Below are 12,672 nucleotides of genomic sequence, written 5' to 3'. Positions count from 1 at the left end.
TCACACACACAGAGAGCTCTCTGCTCCCCCACCTTGTTTCCTTCTCAGAACAACCCCCTAAGATGGGAGAGGGGCCCGTGTTGGTCCCATTTTACAGACGTGAACACAGAGGCTCAGAGGGGCAGTACTCGCCCAGAACCAGAGGGGATTAAGTGATGGTGCCAGGCTTCATATCCAGCTCTGGGGTGTTGCCCGGAGAAGCTCAACCAGCCCCACTCCCCCAGGTTTCTGCCCACGGGCCTGGCAGGCCCCGCAGGTGCGGCCCCAGGGTGGGCGGGACTCACCTGAAGATGAAGATGAACAGCATGAGCAGCGTGCAGAAGGTGGCCACGTTGTCCATGGTCTTCATGAGCACCACCAGCTGCCGCCGCAGCGCAGGCATAAAGCGCACCAGCTTCAGCACCCGCAGCAGCCGGAAGGTCCGCAGCACCGACAGCCCGCCGTCCGCCTGCCCCACAATCTCCCAGATGCTGCAGCCCGCCAGGCGGGGGTGGGGAGGGGAGGGAGGCACGCAGGGTCAGAGGGAGGCCGGGAGGAGACGAGGGCCAAGGAAGAAGGAGAGGCCAGGTGGGCGGAGAGATGGACAGCTTCCATTCATTCACTCATTCATCCAATGGGTATTGTTTCACAGGTCACTGCGTCTCGTGGCACCCTAAAGCCAGGGCTCTGAACCTGGATTCCATGGACCCCCCCCCCCAACCCCGCGCCGCAAGAAGTCTATGGCCCATAAATATCACTGACCTCTTTTTGAGATTGAACACTCTTTTGATTATGAACGTCAACAACAGACAGCAAAGAATGAGCACTTCCTATGACCTTGTGGCCAATCGAAATCACGGATACTTTTCTATCACATGACAGCCGATACAGATGTTTCCAGATATTATTTATGCTCATCCTTTCTTTGGAATGCTGGTGGTCACGGACCCACTGCTAGATCTTGCTATTTAATGAATTAATCCAGAAGTACATATATTGCTCAATCACAAATTTTCAAATATTTTGATAACTGTATTTCAGTGTAATTAGCTTCCTTTGACCTTATGTACTTCATTTACTGGCTGGGGTCGGTGCATTAAATCCCCCTCCCACCCCGTTCTGTTTCTAGGCCCACAGGCTAGGGGCGGGGTTGGGGGGGGGAGGTTGGCACCTGATGATGACAATGATACTGTCGAAGATGTTGTAGGGGTTCCGCAGGTAGTCAAAGAGCCCGAAGGCGGCCAGCTTCAGCAGCATCTCCAGGGCGAACATGCTGGTGAAGACCACATTGCAGATCTCCAGGATGTTGGTCAGCTCCTCGGGCTGTGGGGGTGTTGGGGAAGGGAAACGGGGACCCGGTCAGGCCAGAGGGCAGCTGGGACACCCGTCGGCTCTAGAACCTCTGGGGAGGCCCGGCTCTGCCACCCCGGCTCCATGACCTGCAGGTCAGTGTCCTCGCCGGAGCTCCAGCCTCCCCCTGTCCTTGGCCTCAAGAACCTTACGACTCTGCCCCGTCTCTGCTGTCTTGAGAGGTGCGCCGAGATGGGAACACGTGGGGCTGACCTTCCACAAAGTTGACGATGATGCTGGTAGCGCACACCAAGGGCCACGTTATGATACCCATTTTACAGATAAGGAAACTAAGTCTCAGAAGCCAGCCAGAGGTTACGTGGCTAGACACAGAGCAAGACAAGAAGGCAAACCAGTGGCTGCGGAAACCCCGTTTGCCCACGACCCTAACCCATTTTGGGGGCACGTGCTGTGGGACCTGCCCGTGCACTCCATAGGCGTCATGTAACCTAGTCCCTCACAAGAGCCCACTATGCATATGAAGGAGCAGGTTCAGAGAAGGCCAGTCCCCTGCCTGGGACTGCACAGTTAGTAAGGGGCAGAGCCAGGGTCTGAACCCAGGCAGCCTGGCTCCAAGTCTCCACCCTTAACCCCTGCCTGTGCAGACCTCCCTACACCGCCTTCCCCCCACCTCCTTCCTTCCTTAGCAATGGCCATCTCAGGATTGTGGGTGGCCGGAGACCATCTGCCCCGTGAAGGGAGGACAGAGACCGTGCACCTAGTGTGTGCCACCGCGGCTCTCAATCCACCTGACCACCTGGTCGGTGGGGCTTACTTCGCCCGCTTCTCAGAGGAGGACACAAAGGCCCAGAGAGGTTAAGGGTCAAAGTCACCAGCTGCTCACAGGGAGACTGGCCCCTCTGGCCACAGACCCAACCTCTGCCCCTGGAGCTGTTTACTTGCTGGTTATTAGCAGTAGGTGACACCCCTGCAAGTGGGACCACCCAAGGAGCCCCAGTGTATGAAAGAGGCCACCCTGTTGGCCACGACTGTGGGTGGGGTTCCAGGTCCTCCTCACGACAGCCCGGGCCTCAGTTTCCTCATCCATAAAACGAGGGGATGGAGTAAGATGAGGGCCATACGAGGCTCCAGCCCCTTCTCTCCCTGCCCCTCCCCCAGCCCTGGCCCCGCCAGGACTGGTGAAGTGCCTGGTCTCTGCTCACCCTGAGCCGGGTTGTTCCCGCCCGAATCACGGAGAAGGGAAGGGCCATCTGTTAGGCCTGAACATGTGCCCGTGTTGAGCTCCACCCCAACGCGATTCCTGACAGTCGATCTGTGAGGCCACTGTTAGCAACTCCATTTTACAGATGAGGAAACTGAGGCTCAGAGAAGGGAACTGCCTTGCTCAGAGCCACCCGGCAAGGCTGTGGCAGAGCCACCAAGTCGGACTCCAAACTGCTCTCCCGGTATCCACACCCACCCCGCCCCAGACTCGTCCATCCGTCCATCCGTCATCCTATCCACCTGCTCCTCACTGCATGCACGCCACAGGTCTCCCAAGCATCCGTCAGGGGCTGGGCTTGTGCTACCCAGGGTGGGCGATGGTGAATGAATCAGCACATTCTTCCCGCCCTTGAGAAGTGCAGGCTCCGCTGGCAAAGTCCATCGTGCAAGTTAACAAACCACTCAGCGGTGATAAAAACAGAGGGAACTTGCTTGAGGGTGGTTTGGGGGAACAGGGCAGTGGAGTCCGGAACAGCTTCCTATAGGAAGCGACATCTCAGCGAGACCTCAAAGCCGAGAGGGGGAGTGGGTGACAGGGAGAAAAGAAGGTTGTCCAGGCAAAGGGACCAGCCCGAACTCGGGCTGGGAGGCAGGACAGTTCCCAGCATCAGCACCGCCCACCCCAGCCCAGCACCCCCCACCCCCTCCCACCCCCCACCCAGCGGCACAGAGCAACAGGGCCTCAGGCGCGTGACTTTGATTGTACTTGGGCCAAAAGGAGAAGAGAAAAAAAATAACAACCCAGCCCTCCCGCTTCCCACCTGGTGCCTGGGAAATCTAATAAAACTGCCAGCTCCTCTCAAGGCCAGATCGAAGGAGAAGGTACCATTTCCATTTGTAATTACATCTGACTCATAAAATGGTTCCAAAAGGGGAGTGGGACCCCGAGAGAGGCCCCCAGTGGGGGAGGGGCTGGGGCCCGGCATCCCTGGCTGAGCCGGGGCCCAGATGCTACTCAGAGCCATCAATTTCCTAGCCTGCCAAAACAGAGGTGAAAGATTTGGACTCTGACAGGCCGTAATGGCAGTCACCCTGCTCTGGGCCACACGCGCTGCACACACACTCCCGCCCACCTGCAACTGATGCAGAGCCCGCAGCTCTGCTCTCACCGAAAGGTAGGTCACCCACTCGCTCCCCTCCTCCCTCACAACAGCTGTTTCTCTAGTCCAGCGCACACCTGTTAATCTTTTTCTAATGGACCATCCATCACTCCTGCGAGCATTTTTCTGAGAGAGACAGCAAGGTGGCGGGGGCGGAGAGATTGACAAATACAGACACAGTGAGTGAGAGACCAAAGGGGGAGGTATGTGGAGAGGGACAGGACAGCCACGAGAGAGATGGAGAAAGAGAGACTCGAAAGAGAGGTGGACCGAGAGACCCAGGGGGTGAGAAGCAAATGCAGGGTGTGGAGAGACAAGACAGAGAGAGAAAAACAGAGATCAACACATAAGGAAAGACCCAGATCATGACACTGTGAGCCAGAGACAGAGCCAGAAAGTGAGAGGGAGCAGGCAGACAGACAGACAGACAGGCAGAGACTGCAGAGAGGTGGTGGCTGGAGATGGCAAAGACCCACGCCATGGAAGAGGAGGTGCCGAAGGGCAGAAAAACCGGGTTAAGCCAGAGGCAGGAGGATAGAGGGCCGATGAGGAGGGGCTGCAACCTGAGGGTGAGGCCAGAAGCAGAGGGAGATGGGGCAGGGGCAGGGCCAGCTCATCCCTGCTGGACGCCAGGCTTGGGAGGCCCAGCTGCCCGGCCTCTGGCCATTTCTGCAGGGCCAGATAAGGGCCCAGCTGGGCAGGGGTCTCTAAGCTGCCCCCAGGAACCCCTTGGGTCCAACACCATCCTCAGGATAACAATGGCAGCTGGTGTTGAAACACCTCCCACGTGCCAGGCGGTGCTAAGCACTTTCCACGGATTATCCTGTCTAGGCTCAAACATTACCCTATAGTATCCCCATTTTACAGCCAGGAAACCTGAGGCTCAGAGAGAAGTGACTGTCCCTGGCCACAGCCAGGCAGTGGTAAAATCCGATCTCAAACCCAGGTCTCCTCCCTCTGGCCCGCCCCACCTCCCCATGGCCCAGGTGCCTTCACCTGCGCTACTTCTCTGACTTCGGGCTCCAGTTCAGCACGGACATGTCACTGCCCTGTTTACAAACCTTCCATGGCTCCCCACCGCCCTAAGGATAAAGCCAGTCTCAAGATCCTTCATGGATGGACAGCCTCTGGCCTCTTGGGCTGTCTGCCCTGCCCTATGTACACATCCTCCTTGAGGGCTCAGGGTCTTTCGTAGGAATGCCCATGCTCCTGGAGCCTGCATCTGTCCCTCCTTTGCCTAATGAAATCCCAGTCGTCCTTCAGGATCCATCTCCAGTGCCACCACCTCCAGGAAGCCTTCCCCAGCTGCAGTTCATGTTGGTGTCTCTCTCCCGTAAGTCCTCACAGAGCTGGAATGGCAGGTACTAAGCCACTCCACCTTCCTCTTCCCAGAGTCACCCCAGATCTGGCTTGGCAGTGACTTGATGAGACTGCTGAAAAGAGAATAAAGCCTGACCCTCTTTTTGTTGTCTGACGTGGCGAGCATCCTCTAGCTCCAGGACAGCCTTGTGCAGCTCCGGAGGAGTCATGGGCCGGGAAGGGCGAATTCTGGGAGAGGCAGTGGCTGAGAGAGCCTGCTCCCAGGAGCAGTGCCTCCCCACCGGCTCCCGTCGGCTTCCTGGAACCTCCAATTCAACCTCAGCATCTCAGCTTCTCACCACGTCACGCTGGGCATGCCAGTCTGCCTCTCTGAGCCTCGGTTTCCCCATCTGCCCAGTGGGGACAAGACACTCACCCCGCCTGCCCTGGGGGCTGCCGAGAGGATCACAGCAGGAAGATATGTGACAGCAAATGATGACAGAGAAATCTGGCTGCCCGGGCCGACCCCGCCCGCCTGCCAGTCACGCAGCCTCAGTCACAGACTGTTCTGGGCCCACTCCCCTCCAGGGCTATGCCGACTTCAGCACCATCTGACCACCTCATGGGTCACACACAGGCCACTGCCTGGCTGACCCCCACTTTCCCCTGTCACCTCCTCCTAGGCCAGTCCCTGCAAGGAGTAGCTGTGGCCACGAGGAACCTGGTGACACTCCCTTGTGATTTTGGCAGCAGTGGCCACCTAAAGGCCACAGGCACCCACAGTCTCACCTCTCATTCGAGCACCTGTGACCACAGAGGCCGGGGTGGCCCCACTTCACAGATGGAGCGGGAAAGCAATGCCCAGGCTCTGTCTTGCCCTCACCACCGGCCCCCCCACGGGCCCCCACCCGGTGGCCACACCAAGCTCCCTGCCGGCTGGGGCCGCCACGATGCCTCCCCTCTGCGGCCACTGCTCTGCGGGAGAGGGGCTGCGAGCGTTCAGGGGCCTCTCCCCCCTCCCCCGCTCCCCACCTTTTCTCCCTGCCCCCTGGCAGCCCTGGGCCGCCTCTCTCTGCAGGCAGCGCCTCAGGGGCTGCTCAGAACAACCTCAGGGGCTGGAGGGCTTCCTGCCAGCAGCGTCTGGGAGCTGGGGGCGTGGAGCAGAGCTACCCACGCCCCCCACAAGCAGGCCCTGCGCAGAGCTTGGCCAAACAATGGCTGCCACTCGGAGCTGCATTAAAGAGAGTATTTTTAAAATTCTCCCTCCCCCTCGCTTTTTCCTTAATTAATAATTTTTTGAGGCTCCAGACGGCCGCTGGTAAACCTACCCCAAGGGTGGTGTAAGGCTCCAACAAAAGATTGACAAGTCTTTCCTAACGAGTGGGCACCTACTATGCGCCAGGCTTCTTAATGCATCGAACCCTCCCAGCTACTCGGGGAGGAGGGGGCCCGTGTGCCCATTTCTAGACGGGGGACACTGGACGAAGGAGGCCAAGTGACTTGCCCAAGGCCACCCTACCAGTCGACAGTAGAACCAGGGATGGAGCCCAGAGCTGGAGCGGCGGATTGCAGCTCTCTGGCGGTGGTCTTCGGAGTGCGGCCGGGGTTGCGGGGGAGCGGAGGGGGGGCTGTTAATACCTGTCTTGAGGTTGGTTGTGAGGACTCAATACACCAGGCTGGCTCGGGGCCTGGTGCCTAGTAGGTGCCAGGGAGCCGATCCCTATGATGGAAAGGGCACGAAGTTAGGGCACCTGCTCGTAGATGAGGAGGCCAGGGAGGGTCCTGAGGTGCCAGAGAGAAGAGGCTCCCCCGCCTGGAGGCTAGAAAGTTTGCCCAGAAGGACGTGGCAGAAGGAGTGAGGGGGGACAGGCCAGGCAGGAAGCCCCTAAGGAGGCTTGGGCAGGGACCATAGCCTGGCCTGAGGCTGGGGCTGCGGAGAGAGGGAGAAACTGGACCCAGAGGATGGAGCCACCCTGGCCACCGTGTTTGGCCGTGGAGGGATGGCTGGGAAGGCAGGAACCAGTAGTACGCTGGCAAACGGGCCTCTGAAAAATAGCCCTGATTTGCAGCGTATGTCAATTTCCATGGTGTAAATACACCCACCATGGCCAATTTCAAGCTACCAACTGTTTATAACGATGGGCTTGCAAAATCCTTGATCATGAGAAAGTTGGCTCTTGCGAGCTGGTCCCGCAAGCCACTGGCAGGGATGGCGCTTGGGCCCTGGTGCAGCAGGACTGGGACAGGTGCCCGTGGTGTTGCCTCACCCAGAAGCTAAAGCCAGCACCCCAACAGTGCAGGTTCCCTGTGGGGCCTTCTCCGGGGATGGCCAGAAGGCTGGATCCTAGGCGAGGGGGTGCAGCCTGCCTGTCTCACCAGCCTTACCCTGCAGAAAGCCTCCCCAGCCCTCCCCAGAGACACTTAGTTAAGCCGGAATAACTGGCAAATAGGCAGCTCCAAGCAGAGCGTGGCGGCAGCCCCAGGGGCCGCGTTTAAGTAAATTGAATGAAGCCTGTGCCTGGTGAGCGAATGAAGAGGGGAATGAGAGTGTGGCCCCACCACGGGGCACAGCGGGGTGGGGTGGGGGGCTGCAGAAAGAGGGCCACGGGGAAGCCAAGGAGGTGTCGAAACCCTAAACTCTGCGGTGGTGTCAGTCTTGCCACACAAAGATGTGGGTTCAAATTCGGCCCCTGACTGGCTATGGGACCTTGGGTCAGTGACATCCCCTCCCTGGGCCTCAGGGTCACCAACAGCCAGATGGAGTGCCTCATAGGAAAGGGGTTCAGGTTAAGGGAGGGACCCCACCTAGCAGCTGGGGGACAGTGGGAGCCAGAAAATGATGTTTTTCCAAATGGATCCAGGGCTGGACTGGTCCAGGCTGTCACCCGGGGTGGACCTACAGATTGGGGACATCTGTGCAAAGCCCCCAGAGCCCTCCATCCTGTGTCCCCACAAATACCCTCTGGTACACATCCTCCCGGTGCTCCAGCTACTTCCCAGAAGCCATGCCCTCCTCCACGTGCTGTCCCCCCTTGGAGACCCTTTCTCTGAACTCACCTCACCTGTGAACCCCCAGCAGTGCCCCCGATGGCCTAGGGGGCCTGGGACACAGCAATCGACGCAGCCAACACCCTCCCTGCGCCCCACGCACCCAGAGCTGAAGACAGAAGAAACCACAGGTTTGGCCAAGAAGGGAGATAGGGGACAGCCTTTGCAGGGCAACCCTGGGGCCCCTCAGTGCCGTGGGGCTGCGGGGAGGCGGGGAGTAAGTGGGGGGCGTGAGGGGCAGGAGGGCGTCTCCCCTGCGGAAGGTATCGCTAGGTCGCAGGTGGAGCACAAAGGGCCTTGAATGTCAGTGGAAAGGTCTGCGTTTTGTGCCAAGGTCAGCGGGGGCTCTGGAAGTTTGGGGGCAGGGGCGCTCCCAGCCTCTGGAAAGACCACTCCAGTCGTTTTGGAGAGAAGAGACAGGAGGGTCACGTGGAGAGGCGACAAATGGAAGTTAGGACTCTGCAGGGACTGGCGGGGGATGGGTTGTGGGGGACCTGGTGTCCACGCTGAGAGGCTCAGAGGGAAAGGAACCACATCCCCCTGTTCACAGCCCAAGGGGCCATTCGGTCGCTCGTTGACCCTGAGCTCCGCCCCCTCTGTGCCTGGCCCTGGGCTGGGCACTGAGGTCACGTGGCGGAGGTGGACCCAGGTCAGGGGAGGACAGACAGCGGGTGTCCGACAGGCCGGGGCTCACGCGTGCCAGGCCCCCCGGGCCCCACCCCCCGACACTCGCCTGCGGGTGGTACTCGATGCCCATGCTGACGGTGTTGACCAGGATGGCCATCATGATGCCCCGGTTGAAGTACTTGCTCTCCACGATGCCCCGCAGCTTGGCTCGCGTCTCCCGCCACACGTCTCCGCACAGCCAGGCGGCCCCGTCCGCCCGCCCCTCCTCGTCCTCGTCCTCCAGCTCCAAGGAGGCCCCGTCCTCGCTGCTCCGGGCCCCGTGCCCGCCGGCCTCGTCCTCGCCGCCGCCCGAGCCCCCGGAGCCCGAGCCCTCCTGGCCCGAGTTGCTGCCGCCCAGGCCCGAGCACCGGCCCGCCTCGTGCTGGCAGCGGGGGCAGCTGGCGGGGTCGGAGGCCAGAATGGCAGAGATGGGCTGCACCAGCATGTGCAGCGTCGAGTCCGGGGGGCTGTGTCGGGGGCACAGCTCTGGAAAAGAAGCCGAGGTCGGGGTTGGTCCCGCTGGGGGCGGCCCCCGCGCGCACCAGGCCCGGCGCAACCTGGGTTACCACTCGCGTGTGCCCACGGGGTCTGCCTGGAACCCGCCAGCCCCGCCTGGAGGCCGAGGGGCTCGTGGTTCCTGGGGAAACAGCTTCACCCTCTGGGCTTTGTTGGCCCCTGAGGAAAAGCGGGGACCAGGGGCACCCACACACCGGGGCCGTGGGGCGGGTTCTGTTGGTTAATACGCGGGACGAGCCCAGAGCCGAGTCCTCACCCTGTCACTTCCTGGCCCGTGGCCCCAGGTTGGTCACTGAAAGACCCTCCAGGAACCCCAGCCCCTGCCCTCCGTCCTGCTTCATGACATCATGGAGCTTGGAAAACGGCTGAAAAGGCCATTGTGGAGGGTAGACACCCCTCAGAGGAAGCCAAGGTGGCCTCGGCATTCCTCAATTCTCCTGCCCACGTGGGGGGGCCTATCACCAGGGAGGAAGCGGGCAGGAGCCCCGGGCAGGGGCAAGCCCTTGCTCTAGAAGCATCACCCACTACGATACGACTCCCCCGACCCCCGCGCCCCGCACAGCGGAGTCAGGCTTAACCCTGGGAGGGGGCAGGAGCTGTCATCCCCCGAGCTGCCCAGGGAGGGTGCGAGAAGCTAGGCCGGTCTTGGACCCATGTTCTGTATTCTGTGAACCATTTCAAAGAGGTGTCAGAGAGGCTCTTTCTGGATAGTTTGGTTCCTTCTTTATATTTGTCTGTGTTTTCCTAGAATACACAGGTTGGCTTGCATAGCAAAAAAAAAATCAATAAATAATGTTAAAGGGAAAGAAAAACCTGTAATGTCTACCGTTCATTTCCACACTTGCTTCCAAACACCTCCCTATGTCTGGACAAGGCTCTCTGACTCAGTCTCCCTCTAGACCGGTGGGGCAGCCAGAAGCCCAGGGGTGGGCCCACCTCAGTGCTGGAGGTCACGGCAAAGCCCTTTCCAGCCCAACTGTACATGGGGCTGGGCCCCCCGACACTTGTTTCCCAAGGAAGGGAGATGGGGGAGGCACGGAGGCACGAAGGCCCAGGGCAGGCGGCACGGCCTCCCTGCAGAAGCCTGTCTGGGGCTTCTCTCCACGAGGTTTCCACGGAGAGGACTATGGGCAGCAGCAGGAAGCCCTGAGCTGTAAACACCCCTCCCCACGTCATCCAGGAACACGGGGTGCCAGCCTTGCCCGACCCCAGCTCCCCTGTCCACGTGCTGGGCCAGCCCACGGGCCACCTGGAGCCTCCAAGACCACGCCTGGACGACGGGCCCCCAGGGGCGGCTGGGCGGCAGCTCTGAGGATGAATTCTCCAGCTTGCCTCCCAGAACCTCAGGTTCCCAGAACGTGAGACCTGCGGGGGCAGGGCCTGGGGACGGCTGCTCCCACAGCGCACGGCCTCGTCCTCACTCCACGGCGGGGGAGCCGGGCCGTCCACCGTCACAGCTGCGCCTACTCTGGGCTGATGCGGCTGATTTCCTTGTGGGCACCGCCTGGGGGCAGGACTGGGCCTGGGCTGGGGCCCACCTCCTGTGGCCCTTTGCGTCCTCCTACGGGAGCGGTTCACGTCCCCCTAGAGGTGGGCTCAGCAGAGCCTGCAACTCTGACGTCCCCAATGCCGAGCTTTTGTCACTGACACACTGTGTGACCTGAAGTGACTCCCTTCATCCCTCTGGACGTTAGTTTTCCCATCTGAACACTGAGGCTAATATTTCCCACTCCGCTCCCTTCGCAGGACTGTTTCCTAGAACAGATGAGAAATGAATGGAAACCCCTTTTTAAGCCTACGCTGCTAGCTCTCTGGGACCGTCTACAGTCGAGCAGGAGAAATGGCCCTAAGGCAGGAGCAGATCACAGTGTTCGTGTGTCCCCAGCACGCCCTGCCTCTTCTCTGCGGGGCTGGCCACGGCCCTTTCATTCCAGGTGCCCGACATCGCTGCTCAGGTGTGCCAGCCAGCAGGCAGGCGGCCACAGGAACGCAGGCGGGATCAGCGGGATGAGAATGGAGACAGGCTACAGTGGTGGACGGATTTTATAGTTTCACAAGACTAAGGACAGACTATTGTTCGTTCTTTCAAGCGTGGCTCCCAGGGCGGAGCCCGGGTCCCTGTGCACATGTGGGATCAGAAGAAAATCCCTCCAGGGCAGGGCTAGGTCCCCCAAACACAGGGCTAGCCCAGGCCAGGCACCAGCAGGTGGTCGGGAGAGGGGGCAGGGAACCCCGGGGTGTGGACTGGAGCTACCACAGCGGAAGATCCGGGTTCTGAACTTGCTGGATACCTCTGCCTGTGCTGGGAAGACAGGGCACGTTTGCAAACAATGCTGTTTCTGAGTCCCCAGCTAGAGGCCCACGAGGCCTGCACGGGGCACCCTGGAGGCCAGCCCCTGGAGGCCAGGGGAGGCGGGCCACTTACTGTAGCGCCTGGGCTCCTTGGCGTGGGGCCCGGGCTTGGCGGAGCCGGCTGCCCCCGGGGCCTGGTGCCGGCTCTGCAGGGCCTGGTAGAGGCCCAGGGCCCGGCGCTTGGCCTTGCGCAGGATGTGGCAGACGTACTGGAAGATCTCCTCGTAGCAGTCCCCTGGCTCGGCGTAGCTGGCCAGCGTGCTGGAGGACAGGTAGCGCTGCCGCTGCTCCAGCATCAGCCGATGCTCCCGCTGCTTGGTCTCCGAGAACTGGGTCGCTATGACAACGAGGCAGAGGTTGATCATGAAGAAGGAGCCCACCTGTGACCAACGGGAGGAGAGGACAGGGACAGGGGGGACGGTGGGGTGAGAGGAGGAGGGGCGGGGCGGGCCCCAGACGTGGAACAGGGAAAGGGCCAGCCAGAGACAGGGGCGTACAGACAGACAAGGGCAAGAAGGGACACCAGGGGAGAGTGAGACAGGCTCAGAGAGGACAGAAACGGAGGGTGTGGGAAGCACAAAGTGACAGGGGCGGGTGGAGACAGGGAGGGAGGAGGGGAGGGCGGAGCGCCCAGAGAGACGGAGAGGCACGGGCACAGATAGGGACAGGAAAAGATCGCTGAGGCCTTGCTCTGGGAGGAGGCCGGGGCTCAGGACAGCGGTGGCCCAGGCAGCTCCCCAGGCCCCCCTGAGGCCTGCTTCTAAGCCCTCTCCCCTCAGGCCCCTAGGCCTTGGCATCAACGCTGAGGGCAGGGAGGGAGGCACAGCCCCCCTCCGGCTACCCGGGCCCTGAGTCCCTCCCCAGCCCTGCCCTCACTACGGCCTTGACTTTGGGCCTCCAGACAAGAAAAGAGAAGCTTCCCTCAGAAAGGGCTTAGCTGGGTGTCTCTATCTGGGCTTGGATGGGGAAAGGCTACCTGGCTAGTGCTAGGAATTCTGCCACCTCGAGTCCCAGGGCCCAGCTCCAGGGGCCACCACAGGCAGAAGAGCCCCAGTTTCCAGAGGCAGGCTCCTCCCAGGCACATGCTAAGCCTTTGAACAGACTCAGCTTCAGACTGTCGCCTGCCAGAGGGAGGGGG

The 12,672-nt window shown here is 60.8% G+C and overlaps 1 protein-coding gene across 3 annotated transcripts in view; it reads right to left on the bottom strand.

The window, feature by feature from the left end:
* Nucleotides 1-12,672, bottom strand: part of CACNA1I (calcium voltage-gated channel subunit alpha1 I) — a 115,313-nt gene that overhangs the window by 31,506 nt on the left and 71,135 nt on the right. For 2 of the 3 annotated variants that reach the window (XM_067010240.1, XM_067010241.1), the window contains 4 exons: nt 11,608-11,914; nt 8,734-9,152; nt 1,151-1,302; nt 285-470 (listed from right to left, as the gene is read on the bottom strand). In XM_067010240.1, coding sequence (XP_066866341.1) covers nt 285-470; nt 1,151-1,302; nt 8,734-9,152; nt 11,608-11,914 — 1,064 coding nt within the window. The remainder of the gene's footprint in view (nt 1-284; nt 471-1,150; nt 1,303-8,733; nt 9,153-11,607; nt 11,915-12,672) is intronic. The other variant, XM_067010242.1, reaches the window with a different exon arrangement.

The sequence above is a fragment of the Kogia breviceps genome, chromosome 12, assembly GCF_026419965.1.
Source record: "Kogia breviceps isolate mKogBre1 chromosome 12, mKogBre1 haplotype 1, whole genome shotgun sequence".
NCBI lineage: Eukaryota > Metazoa > Chordata > Mammalia > Artiodactyla > Physeteridae > Kogia > Kogia breviceps.
This window is presented reverse-complemented; position numbering and strand designations above follow the sequence as displayed.